A 13,423-nucleotide genomic window follows, 5' to 3' on the forward strand; every position below is an offset into this window, starting at 1 on the left:
GGAAGTGGGGACGTCTTCCAGTAGAAGCTGGACACACACTTGCTGGCAATAGATGTATGGTGGAGATTCTACCACGTTACACCAGATGGCATTGGGTCCCTTGGCTGAGGAGTGGGGATAACACGAGGGGCATGAACTGGGGAGAGAAGAAGCCTTCCGGAGAACGTGGGGGCTCTGTGCGCCCTTTCCTATTACAACATCCTGCAGCTTGGTGATTTTTGTTGCAGAGGAGGGTACTAAACCCTTTTCCAGCCATTAACAAAGGTGTACAGGGAAGAACCCTGCTGAAATCTGACTCCTGGCAGGATAAGAAATGTTTTATTCTTTCTAATTCCTTCTAATTATAACTTGGAAACTGAGACTCAGAGGAAGTTAAATGCCATTGTCATGAAGGTGTTGGAGGTGAGATTCAAACCCAGGTTCTGGCTGGACTCTGTGTCTATCTCCTAGGTGCTCCGCTGTGGAGACCTACTGTCGCATTCTCTGAGAGGAAGATAGGGTTTGTGGGGGCCACGTTACTGAAGCTTGGCGCGTGTTTCCTTTCCTGTACAGAATCAAACAGCAGTGAGGCCACTGGCCATTGTGCCCAGGAGAAGGTTCAGGAAGAACATGAGGAGCAGTCGGGGAGAGAAGTCGTGTTGAGCGTGGGGCTTGGGTGGGGGGAGCTTCTGGAGACACTTGGAGTAAGAGGTTTTGACCGTGGGAGGACAGGGGACACGTGTGGTGAGTCTGGAAAGATGCATTGGAACCAAGCCTGAGAGGGAGCCAGGCAGTGACAAAAACCATTGGCTGCGCCCAAGGGTCATCATGGAAACGGGAGGAAGCTGCTTTGAGCCCTTGGTCCTAGAGCTGTCCACTCATCAAATATTTAAATGTGGTCTTGGCTCGGATTATTGTGTTTGCAGGGGATGCTGAGTGTTGATGAGGCATGGTCCCTGCTCCAGTGAAGATTACGCTTGGGTCACCAAGACATAAATATATCAAATAATTCAGAATGTTAGATGACAATTGAATTAGAGGGATAATGTGCACGTGGGAAGTGTATGTGTGTGAGGAATCAGGGCTGGCTGCCTGGAGGAAGTGGCCTTTGAGCTGGGCCTTCCAGTGTGGGCAGGATGTCACCAGACCCATTTGGGAGGGGAGCGTTTGGGTGGCCGGGGTCTCCTCTGTGCTGTCTCAGGAGCTCCCTCAGCCACCTGGAGGCAGTGGAACCAGACAGTGGCCATCTTGGGCTGCCATGGACAGGGCCTTCACTGTCTGAACCTAAATGCCTGGAGTTCTTCAAACACTGGAAACACCCCCAAAGTAGGTGACAGCCGGATGTGTTGAACTGAAAAAACCAGACCTTTCATTGTTTTCCCAAAGCCCCAGAATGGTGCTGCTGACGTTTCGACAGTGACCCCCAATGACAAAGGGAAGGAGCTCGCCTTTAGATGGCGTTTTGTAGCTTTGAGATCTTCGTCCTGATGCTGAGAAATGACCTTTTCCTCTCTCCTTCCTCAGGGACTTGCTCCAAAGATGGAATTTTCTACCACTTCTGTGATCACAGAGTGCCTGATCAGCTCAAGGAAGTGTCGGGGCCTCCAGGTAATGTCTCTTAGCTCAAAGGCTTGCTTCTGTGGCTCAAGGCCTCTGTCTGTGTGCACGCTCCCCTTCCCGGTGTGTCCCGTGCCCACTTCCCACTGCTGGTATTTCTTTGGGTAAAGCAGTTGTTGCGGCTGTCTGACAACTGATTAAATTTAATCAAATGTGATTGGAATAAAAGCTTGCTGCTCAGTGGGAGGTGAAGGAATCAGCTGGTGGCTGCTGAGAGGAGGAGGGAATGGGCATCTTCTCCATTGTCATCCTGCCTTGTGCAGCTAGCAGGCCGTCCAAAAGAAAGACTAAGGGAGCCCATCCCTAGAGCTTTCTTCACAACTGCTCTGGAAGGAAGGGCCCCAGGGTTTAAAGCTGAAAGGGGCCTTGGGGGGCGATTTAAGCCAGAGGCTTCTCATACATAGAAAATGGGAATTTAGCTGAGGCTTGAGGGAGTCCAGGACACCGAGATGAGAGCGAACATTGCAGGCATGGGGTGCAGCCAGAGAGAGAGCCCAGTACTGAGAGATGGAAGGTGGTGTTGGAGGGACAGCCAGGAGGCCAGGGTCCCTGGGCTGGAGCGAGTGGTAAAGAGGGAGGCCTAAGAAGGCTGCCAAGGTGGGAGGGGGCCAGGCTGGGAAGGCCAATCAGAGCATTTCATATTCGACATTGGAGGTGTTCTGGAGATGCTGGGAGTTGTGGGATAGTGAGAAGTGACATCATCTGACCCCTGCTTAAGGAAGGTTGCTTTGACAGCAGAAAGGAAAATGAAATGTAGGGGAAAGAGACTTGTGGCAAGATGGCCAACCATTGGCCTCCTTCAGTGGTCCATGAAGGAAGGGAGAAGGGCCTGAACCAGAGGGTGGAAGGGTCAGAGGAGGGATATTGCCAAGGAAAAATCACCTGCACTTGGTGACTGTTTGGCTACAGGAGGTTAGAAAGTGAAGACTTGGGATGATGCCTGGGTTGTGAGCCTGGGGCACTGGGAGGGTGGAGATCCTCTGAACAGGGATAGGGAAGTTAGGAAGAGGGGAGGGTCTGGGGATAGAGAATGGGTTCAGTTTATGTTGAGTTTAAGATGTCCATGGGGGGGGCAGCTAGGTGGCGCAGTGGATAGAGCAGCAGCCCTGGATTCAGGAGGACCTGAGTTCAAATCTGGCCTCAGACACTTGACACTTACTAGCTGTGTGACCCTGGGCAAGTCACTTAACCCCAATTGCCTCACTAAAAAAAAAAGAGATGTCCATAGAATATCCAGTTGGAGATGTCTAATAGGGAGGGAGTCTGGAGCTTAGGAGAGAGGTAAGGGCTGGATAAGCATATTTGACAGTCATCAGCATAGAGATGATCATTGAAAATCCTGGGAGCTGATGAGATTGCTAAGTGAAATAGTATAGAGGGGGAAGAGGAGAAGGTCAGAGTCCTGGGGGATACCCCCCGCTTTAGCAGTTGTGACCTAAATGAAGATCCAGCAAAGGACACCAAGAAGGAGTGGTCATTGAGGGAAAAGGAGCCCCCAGAGAGAGCCGTGTCATAGAAACCTGGAGACAAGAGGGTGGGCAGTAGTGTCTTTCAGAGGCTTGAGATGAGCTCCTCCCAAAAGGATTTTGCCCGCAAATCTCTGCAGGTCAGCTGCTGGGGCAGCAGTCCTTCCGGGCATTAGTGTGAGGCTGCCTGCCACCAATGTGGCCCGTATGTAGCGGGGGGGAGGAGGGGCAGAGGCTGCATACCGGTGGGGGAACAGCCGGGTGACAAACTGCTTTACACTTGGCAGGGCTGGGCTAGTCCTCCATCGACAAAGCCACAGTCTGTGGCTGGGGCCAAAGTCGAAGCCTTCCATCTGCAGGTAGGACCTCTTAGTGCTGGGCATGGGTCACTTCCACACATCTGGGGAGCCCCCGGCTCGCTAATGCTCTAACGTTTACAAATCGCTTTTTTTCACAAGCGCCACGTGAAAGAACAGGCTAAATGCTATTTCCATTTTGTGGCATGTCTCTGATGCCACATGTGAGTCACAAACCCTTGGCTCCTGACTCCAAGTCCCATCCTATATTGCCACTGTTTCCATCAATACTGGCGACCGGAGACGCTTAATGAAGGTGCAAGCACGAGTTTGCACGAACCGACTCCTATTTTGCTTGTGGCTTTTACGATCAAAGATCTCACCTTTTGCTGATCTCTCTGAGATTAGACTGAATGCATTAAGCTTTTACATGCCAACTCCGCCCATGTGCAGTGCCACGTAATGCGGAAAGGCAAGTGCTTTACAAGTATCATCTCATTTTATGGGGGGAGGTGTCATCATTGCCATCCCAGGTTAACTGAGGCACAGAGAGCTTCTAGAGATTGTTTGAGCCTGGATTTGAATGCAGATCTTCCTGATCCAGAACTGGACCCACTGCTGGGAGTGCTTATAATGAAGGGGAACAGGAAAGGATTGTCATGGACTTTGGAAGCTGAACTGAGTCTGGCAGGAAGGGGCTGAGGGGATGAAGGAGGGAGCATCTGGGGCATAGGGGACAACGAGACCCGAGCACAGAGCCTCTGGTGGAGTGTCTGGTTTGAGGAGCAGCTAGAGGCGCTTGATGCACTCAGGCCTTCAGAGCAGCCTGGGGAGGGCTGACCTCCGTCGGGGGTTGTGGATGTGAAGGGCCTGGGCACCTTATGGGACAACCCACTTTGTAAACCTTGAAGGACGACGATTTCAGAAGAGGATCCATGTTCTATTGACTTGGGTGAAGTAAAGCCTTGACAAAGTCTGTTATAAACTCCTTGGTTTCCTTTCCTGTGAGGGGCCTCGTCTGTCCTGTGCTCCAAGGCCCTAGTTTCACAGTTGAAGGGACTGAGCCCTAGAAGGGAGTGATTGGATTCAGTCCAGCTCCTGTATGCGGGGACCTGGACAAGCTCCGTATGCTGGCATATGGAGATGGGAAGACAACAGTGCCTGCCCTCAGGGACCTCACAGTCTAGGGCTGAGGCTCTTACCTTTTTTGTGCCATGGACCCTTTAGTAGTTGGGTGAAACCTCTGGACCTCTTTTCAGAATGCATGTTCTTAGATAATTGAAAAAAATGCTAAATTTTACAAAAAAGACTGTTTGGGGCAGCTAGGTGGTGCAGTGGATAAAGCTCCAGCCCTGGATTCAGGAGGACCTGAGTTCAAATCCAGCCTCATACACTTGACACTTACTAGCTTTGTGACCCTGGGGAAGTCACTTAACCCCCATTGCCCTGCAAAAATGAATGAATGAATGAATGAATGAGGGATTTCTTTCCCATCCAAATTCACAGGCTCCCTGAGATCTGCCCACAGCCCCTGGTTAAGAACCTCTTGTCTAGTGGAGGTGGGGGTAGAAGGAATAAGATTTCCGGGAAGTCACAAACATGGAACGTTGAGCAAGCCCTCCTAATGTCCCCACGTGGCTCTGGGTTTCCCATGGGTTCTGACCAGAAGGCGATACTGAGCATGGGTCATGAGATCACACAGAGAGAGAGCCTTAGGGAGGCTCCTCAGCAGGCTGGCTGTAGGCTTATGAACCGGACAGCTTGAGTGGCCCTCAGATATCTCACCAAGTCCAGCATGGACTGTATTCTGGCTCAGTTCCCCAGTGGTAGAAGTAACAAGATGAAGCTCCAAAGAGGGAGGGGATGTGCCACCCTTCTTGCACCTTGGGCTTTCTCTCCCTCTCCATCACCACCATGAGGTGACCCCCATTTCTTTTTCAGGCTCAGGATAAACCATCATACCATGCCGCCTCTCTTGAAAGGAGCCATGGTCGGATGCAAATCAGAGGGCCGTCAAGATCGTCCAAGAAGAAATCCAGGTCCCCCGAGAGGCACAAGTACTGCTCTAACCCACGGAACTATGAGCAGCCCACCATCTCGTCCAAGTCCCACTCCCCGTCCCCGTATACCAAGAGGCGGATGTGTGAGCTGTCTGAGGACACCAGGCGGCGGTTGGCTCATCTCAACCTGGGGCCCTACGAGTTCAAAAAGGACACTGACAAACCTCCCTTTGTCATCAGACATGTAGGTGTCCTCTGCTAAGCCTCCTTCCCTGTGCTCTCTCGGGCCCGTGCCCTCTGAGATGGCATTCTAAAGTGCTCTCACCCCTGCCTTTACAGGAATGCATCTTCTGCCCCAAGCAGCCCGTATCCTCTGCCCAGCCATTTCCAGTGGAAGGCAAACAGCAGGGTGAGCACGTCTCCGTCTGCCTGCCATGGTGACTGGCGGAGTTGGTGCTGCCACGCTTGGGCCTTCTCTGGCCACACCTTTTCTCCTGGCACAGGGAGCCCATCTCTGGCGTGATGACATTAGTATTACAGGGACTGAGAAGGACAGGGACGGAGCCCCAAGGGCAGCATAGGAAAGAGCGTTAGGGCCTTGGGAAGCTCTGGGCAGAGGAGGGCCTTGGAGAAGGCGCCTGGAGGAGGAGAGGACGCTTCTGAGCAGCCCGCCATTTCCCCCTCAGCTCCGTCACATTATTTGGCAGCTTTGCCCGCATCAGACCCAGGTTGGCCTCTGGGCAGCTTCCACAGCTAATTGCCCTTGTGCTCTGTCAAGTACTTGAAGGCAGTTCATCTTCATGTTTCCCCTTTGTCTTGTCCAGTGCAGGGGAAGCAGGATGGTGGAGCTGGAGCGGAAGCCCAGCTCGGCCAGTTGCTACCTTGTTCCCCCTCCCCCCAAGTGTCTTCTTCTGGCTCTCTCCACTGAGAACCTCCAGAGCCCCCTCTTGCCCTGAATTTTTGGTCTTAGGGTGCTCTGCCGTGCTGAGCTCTACAAGCTCTGCTCACCCCAAAGTTTGGCCCTTTTGTCCATTACACAATACATGGTTAAGGCTAATCTTAGAAGCTTGGTTAAATTTAACCTGTATTTATTTATTTATTTATTTATTTGTTTGTTTGTTTGTTTGTTTATTTATTTATTTATTTATTTAATTTTTTGGTGAGGCAGTTGGAGTTAAGTGACTTGCCCAGGGTCACACAGCTAGTAAGTGTTAAGTGTCTGAGTTCAGATTTGAACTCAGGTCTTCCTGACTCCAGGGCCGGTGCTCTATCCACTGTGCCACCTAGCTGCCCCTTAACCTGTATTTATTAAGAGAAAGAGTGAAGTGTAGTGGCTGTAAGGACTGGGTTTAAAGTCAGGAAGACTTCCATTCAAATCTGTCCTGTGGTCCTGGGCCCATCATTCAACTCTCCAGTGCCCCAGCTAACTCCCTAAGTCCCTGATGGGGTTTGGGTGGATGGAGTCCCTGACCCAAGCTAAGGGAATCCGCTCCTTTCGGCTTTCCTGGGGGTAATGGGGCATTGGGAAAGAGGTAAAGTGTGAAGCAGACAGGGTTGTATCCTCTCTGAGGTCACAGTCTCTGGGGACCCTGGCAGATAGAAAGGCTAAGCTGAGAAACATGACTTCTGACTGCAGGAGCTCTGCCAACAGGTCAGCCTCGGAGCCCTCCCTCCTATGCACTCAATCGGTGCTTCCGGCCATCCTGGGGGGTAGGGAGGAGCCCCGGTACTAGCCATCCAGCTCGAGGTGAAGCAACTGGTCCGAGGTCACCCACCCAGCATTCCTCCCACCATCTGCTGCCTTCAGCTCTACCCACATGTGGTGCTGAATAAACCATGCTGTTCAGTTCCTCTACAAGTGGATGTTCCACCTCAGCTGAGCCTCACGGCCTAGGCAATCCTTCTGTCCTTCCTTAAGCAGTTCACTGTCCCACTCGCCACAGAGTTTTCCAAGCCTTTTCACCCCTTCTTAAACCTCCCACCCCTACCCCCTCAGAACCCTGCCTTCCATTTCACTGAAAAACTCCAGAGTGCTCAGTGGTGCTTCTCCTCCCCTTCTCCTCCTATCATATCACTCAGCTATCTCCTGACGCTACCTCCTCCTCTACCTCATCTCTCCTGAAGACATGGCCTTGGTCCTTGTGAGGACAAACCCCTCTATGTGCACCAGGGATCCCATGCTATCCCGTCTTCTCCAGCAGATTGCCCCCTCTGTCATCTTCACTTTCTCACTTATCTTCAGTCCTCTTTCCCTGTTGACCGACTACACTTATTTTGTCTCCCCCCAACCCGCCCCATTCTCAAAAATCCTCACTTGGTCCATCCATCCCCATTAGCTGTTGTCCTGATTCTCTCTGCTTGTGGCTAAACTCCTTGAGAAGGCTATTGATACTGTGTGTCTCCCCTTCCTTTCTTCTCCTTAACTCTTTGCAGTCTTGTTTCCAACCGCCTGCTCTCTAAAGTCATTAATAATCTCCTCACTGCCAGGTCTCATGGCCTCTTCTTGGTCCTCGTCTTCTCGACTCCTCTGAAGCCTTGGGCGCTGCTGATCATTTTCTTCTCCTTGATACTTTCTTCTCTCTGGGTTTCCTTGACCCCGCTCTCTCCTGATTCTTCTTCTAGCTTATTGTTCAGCCTCCTTTGATAGATCTTCATCTAGCTCTTGCCTTCCAATGGTGAGTGTCCTCCTGGGCTCTGTCTTGCGCCCTCTTCTTTTTCCTCCATACCCATTCACTTGGGGACCTCATTAGCTCCTGTAGACCCAATTATCATCTCCGTGCTGATAATTCTCAGGTCTGTTTTTTCAGCCCTGCCTTCTCTCCTGATCTCCAAACTCACATCTCCAACTGGGTCTCCAGTGGACATCTTAAACTCAAAATGTCCAAACTGGAAATCGTTCTTGTTTTCCCCAAATTCGCCCCTATCTGAAGCTTCCCTATTAATGTCGAGGGTACTGCCAGTCTTTCAGCCACTCAATTAAAAGCCAAGGTGTCATGCTCAGCTTCTCATTCTCTCTCCCTTCCTATACCAGATTGCTTGCCAAGGCTCTCTATTTTATCTTTTCATTCTCTCTCATATGTATCTGCTTCTTTCCTCTGACAATACCACTGCCCAGGTGCGGGCCCTCAACACCTCATGTCTGGATCATTGCAGGTGCCTGCTGGTTTTCCCTGCCCAAATCCTTCTACCCCAGACTATCCTCCACTCAGCTGTCAGATTGATTTTCCTTAAGCACAAGTCTGACCAGACCCCACCCCCCACATTGAGTCACCCCCCCACACACACTTTGTCTCCCTGCTAGACTCAAATACAAAAGTCCTGTTTGTAAATCCCTTCATAACCTACTCCCCCTTTCCAGTCTTATTAGAGATTATTCATGCCACCATCTCCCAGTAGTATTCTGGGATCCAGTGATGACGCCTCCCTGCGTTTCCTCAAACAAGACACTTGATCTCTCCATTCTGGGCATTTTCCTTGACTTCCCCCCATCTGTAATTCTCTCTGCCCATCTCTGCCACCCGGATTCCTTGATTTCTTCATGTCAGCTAAAGCTCTGCCTTCCCATTCCACCTTAGTCTTAGGTCTTTCCCTTGGAAATTATCTTCAGTTTAATTTTGATGGACAGATAGATGGACAGACAGACAGACGGATGGATGGTGTATCTAGTTGTTTGTGTGTTTTCTCCCCCATTATAGGGTGATTTTCTTGAGAGCAGGCACTTTTTTTGTCTTTCATTGTATCCCCAGCACTTAGCACAGTCCCTGATGTGTAGAGGGTGCTCAATAAATGCTTCTAGACTTGGCAGAACTAGGCCTTGAGCCTAGGTCGTCGTCTTTTTTTTTTTTTTTTTTTGGCAGGGCAGTGCAGGTTAAGTGACTTGCCCAGAGTCACACAGCTAGTAAGTGTCAAGTGTCTGAGGCCAGATTTGAACTCAGGTCCTCCTGAATCCAGGGCCGGTGCCTTATCCACTGCGCCCCCTAGCTGCCCCCGAGCCTGAGTCTTCTGACTCCAAATCCAAGGCTCTTTCTATCACCTCATGGTTGCAAACATGACCTTTAGCATATACAGGAAACAGGAGAATCTGACCAGCTTCATGATTTTCTAAACTCAAATTTAAGTCCTTTTCACGTGAACGAAGAACTCCTTTAAATGATCTTTATTGCAGCCCCAGACCCTGGCATAGCTGAGGAGCAGCAGTAGTTTTCCTGGTGAAGTTCAAGGGCTCCGGGCTCCTTGGGGAGCCATGAAGCCTTGGCTGGCAGTTAGCCACTTACAGCTCAGCTTTCCTTGATCTTCATGTAGGCAGGTCGCTCTTCACCAGGTACTGGCGCTGTCAAAACCCAGAAGTCCTTTTCCGATGCCCTCTTGCTCTGGATCTCTGGGACAACCATTGCCTTTTTAGTTCCAGTAGCCATTGACCATTTTTGCGTCCCTCTTTGTCTCAGCTGCTCATCTTCCCTTTGCCTCCTCCCGATCTGTGCGAGGGCACTTACAGCATAATTTTCCCCATTTAAAATGCTAATTATTGATTTGGGGTTTCTCTGACTGGCCCCAACGCTGTAAGATGTCCACGGTGGTATTTGGCTTCCTCCCTGACTGGCAGGCTGTTTTAAAATGTCCTTAACTTTAATGGCTGTCCACAGTTGGGCATTTTGTGCCTGGCATTAAACTGCAACTGGAGACCACACTCGAATCTAACTTTTAATTGGAAGGAATGGAAGCACATTTAATTAAAGTGTCTGCGTGGGGGAAGATAGTAATCAGAAGTATTTTTATGGTTAAGTGTTAGCCACCTAAACGTTGTTCAGGGACATAGGGCTTTTAGAGTGCTTGACACGGAATGATTTGCATATAGCTCAATACAGACATTTTTAAAAGTTATTTTTGCCCAGCCCATTTTTCTTTCTAGCTCACTTGGACAATAATATAATCACACCCAATTCATCTAAAAATCTCACCGAATATAGCAGTTCACAGTTGACTTTAGTTAGGTATGTTATCACTTGTCCCATGAAGGGATTCTTTTATGTTGAATATGGAAGGCTTTCCTATACATCTTCATTATAGCCGTAATAAGTCCCATTTCCCTAGTGCCTTAAGGCAGACTGAAGGCTTTGCTGACAGCCACTCAATGAGGGAGACACAGAGGTGGCAGTGATGAGAACTGACATTCATCACTTTAAGGTTTGCTTCAAATACACTCCCTGTGAAATGAAGAGCTTCTGCCGGGTGACCCCTTGGATCCTCTGATCTCCTTGGAGCCTCACATTAACCCTGTGGGGTAGGGATGATGGACGTTGTGAGTCCCACTTGACAGAAGACTGAAGTGTAGAGGTTCCCCTGAGCTAACCAGTGGCAGAGGTCGAAGCCCCAAGTCCCCCACTGTCCACTCTGCCATGGGTGACACAGGAGGAACCCGAGGTCTGGAGAGATGAAATCCTACCCAGTTACACACGGCTAATAAAGGGCAACATTGGGGCTGTGACCCAGGCTCCTGATTTTAGGACCATGGTCCGTTATTTTTTTAAAACTGCAATGACACTCTTCCTCTACCAGGAGTTTCGATTCCTACATTAGAGTTTGGTTGAATCTTATTTTTTTTTTCTTGTTTCTATTCAGTTCGACAATATGCATTAAATATGTATTTGATAGGATCCTAGATCTGAAGCTAGAAGAGCTCTCAGAGTCTAGACCCTTGTTTTATGGGGAAAGAAACTGAGGTCCAGAGAAGTGAGGTGACTTTCCCAGGGTCACACGGGTAGTCAAGATCAGAGGTGGGCTTTGGAATCTAACCCTCTGACCCGGAACCATTGTTCTTTAGGCCACCTCAGGCCTGCCAGGGAGAAGGGCTTTTGCCTTCAGCAATCAGGCAGCATGTTTTGGTGGAGAGGGCTCAGGAGACCTGGGCTAGCATCGTGGCTCCAGTACCTTCTGACTCTGTTACTAGCACGGACGTGTCTCTGATCTGCAAAAGGAGGCTATAATCCTTGAACTCACTGCATCCCTAGTGGTTGTAAAGAATGGGCACTGCTCGCCTTAATGCATGGTGGGAATGGGAGTTACGAGTTGTACGTCCCGGCCAGATGAGGCTCTGGGCTTGCTCAGCGAAGGGCAAGGAGTCCTCTTGTCAGAGCTTGTGAGCTGAGGACAGTAGCCCTGGGGGGTGACCTGTTATGGTTCCTTAACTGTTAGAGAAGTGCCCTCCAGCTCTCCAGTTCTGGTAATTTTGTGCCCGGGCTTCCATTGCCTTCCATTTTTCCATCCCTGTGATCCCTTCTAGCAGGCACTGATTTACCATGGCAGTCTGCTTGGATTTTAATTGCCATGCTTTATTTTCATTAAACAAGACAAGCAAAGAGAACCAGAGGGGAGTCCTGGCCAGGGATAGGGGGCATGCAAGAAACTAGATCCACTGCAGGCCCAGCAGCCTTGAGCCACTCTACTGGCAGGGACCGGCCCAGAAGAGCCTGGACCACTGGGACTCCAAGAGGCACCCTAGGTGGTTTTAAAGAAATTTTCATTGGTAGCTGTTGTTTTTTGTACATCCCCACCAGAATTCATCCAAGTATCTCTCCCTTACCCCTTTCCAGAGAGCCATATCATATAGTAAGTAAGATTTTAAGGAAAAAATTGGCAAAACCAATCAGCACATGGGAAAAGTCCAAAAGTATATGCAATATTCCATGCCCATGGACCTCTCACCTCAACAGAGGAGGTGGGTGGGAATGTCTTCTCTGCCTGTTCTTTGGGGCCAGTCTTGTCTGTGTAATTCTGCAACATTCCCTTTAGATTATTGATATTGTCATTATGTGTAGTGGCTCACTTCATTCTACATCAGATCTTGTAAATCTTTCCATGCTTCTCTGTCTTCATTCTAATCATTTCTTTGAGCACAGTAGTATTCCATTACATTCATGTACCTTAATTTGTTCGGCCTTTCCCTAATTGATGGGCATTTATTTTGTTTCTACTCATTTTTTGGTTGTTGTTTGTTGTTGAGTCATTTCAGTCATGTCTGACTCTTCATGATTCCATTTGGGGTTTTCTTGGCAGAGATACTGGAGAGGTTTGCCATTTCCTTCTCCAGCTCATTTTACAGATGAGAAAACTGAAGCAAACAGAGTGAAGTGACTTGTCCAGGGTCACATCGCTAGTATGTGTTTGAGGTCAGATTTGAATTCACTAAGAGGAATCTTCCTGACTCCAGGCCCAGCACTCTATCCACTGCACCACCTAGCTTCGCACCACCAAAAGTGCTACCATAAATGTTTTGGTGTGTGTGGGGGCTTTCTTTTTATTAGTGACCTCCTTGGGATACATGCGTAGAGCTATAATGCCTGAGTTGAAGGATAGGGGCATTTTAGTCACTTTGTTTTCATAATCCCACATTGCTTTCCAAAGTGTTTGCATTGATTTACCTCTCCAACAAAAGTGCCCTAACCCTCACAAATCCCCCAACATCGTGCTATTCCTATCCTTTGTCATCTTCACCAGTTTCCTGAGTTTGAGGTGAAACCTCAGAGGTTTTTTATTTGCATTTCCCTTATTATGAGTGACATTCTTTCATATGGTTGTTAATAGTTAGCCTTTAACCATTTATCTATTGGAGAATGACTTTTTAATTGTGTGTGCGTGCGTGTGTGTGTGTATGTTGTCTATATATTTTGGATACCAACCCTTATCTGAGAAGTTTGGTAAAAAGATTTCCCCCCCATGTTTAACTTATTTCTTCTTGTAGCTACATTGATTTTGTTTGTGTAGAATCTTTTCAGTTTTATGTAACCACTGTTGCATATTTTCTTTTGTAATTGCCTATGTCCCTTGTTTTGTAAAGAATCTGCCTCCTACCTCATACCTGTGGCAGTCACATGATTCGCTTCTCTTTTAATATTTGTGGCATTTTTCTTATATTAAGATCACATATGGGGCAGCTAGGTGGCGCAGTGGATAAAGTACTGACCCTGGATTCAGGAGGACCTGAGTTCAAATCCAACCTCAGACACTTAACACTTATTAGCTGTGTGACCCTGGGCAAGTCCCTTAACCCCCATTGCCTCACACACAC

The 13,423-nt window shown here is 49.1% G+C and overlaps 1 protein-coding gene across 1 annotated transcript in view; it reads left to right on the forward strand.

Annotated features, from left to right (window-relative positions):
- SPATA6 (spermatogenesis associated 6) overlaps window positions 1–13,423 on the forward strand; it is a 113,375-nt gene that overhangs the window by 49,693 nt on the left and 50,259 nt on the right. The window contains exons 7-9 of the mRNA XM_044005276.1: window positions 1,504–1,587; window positions 3,350–3,421; window positions 5,300–5,602. Of these exons, the coding sequence (XP_043861211.1) occupies window positions 1,504–1,587; window positions 3,350–3,421; window positions 5,300–5,602 (459 nt within the window). The remainder of the gene's footprint in view (window positions 1–1,503; window positions 1,588–3,349; window positions 3,422–5,299; window positions 5,603–13,423) is intronic.

The sequence above is a fragment of the Dromiciops gliroides genome, chromosome 4 (genome assembly GCF_019393635.1).
Source record: "Dromiciops gliroides isolate mDroGli1 chromosome 4, mDroGli1.pri, whole genome shotgun sequence".
Taxonomy (NCBI): domain Eukaryota; kingdom Metazoa; phylum Chordata; class Mammalia; order Microbiotheria; family Microbiotheriidae; genus Dromiciops; species Dromiciops gliroides.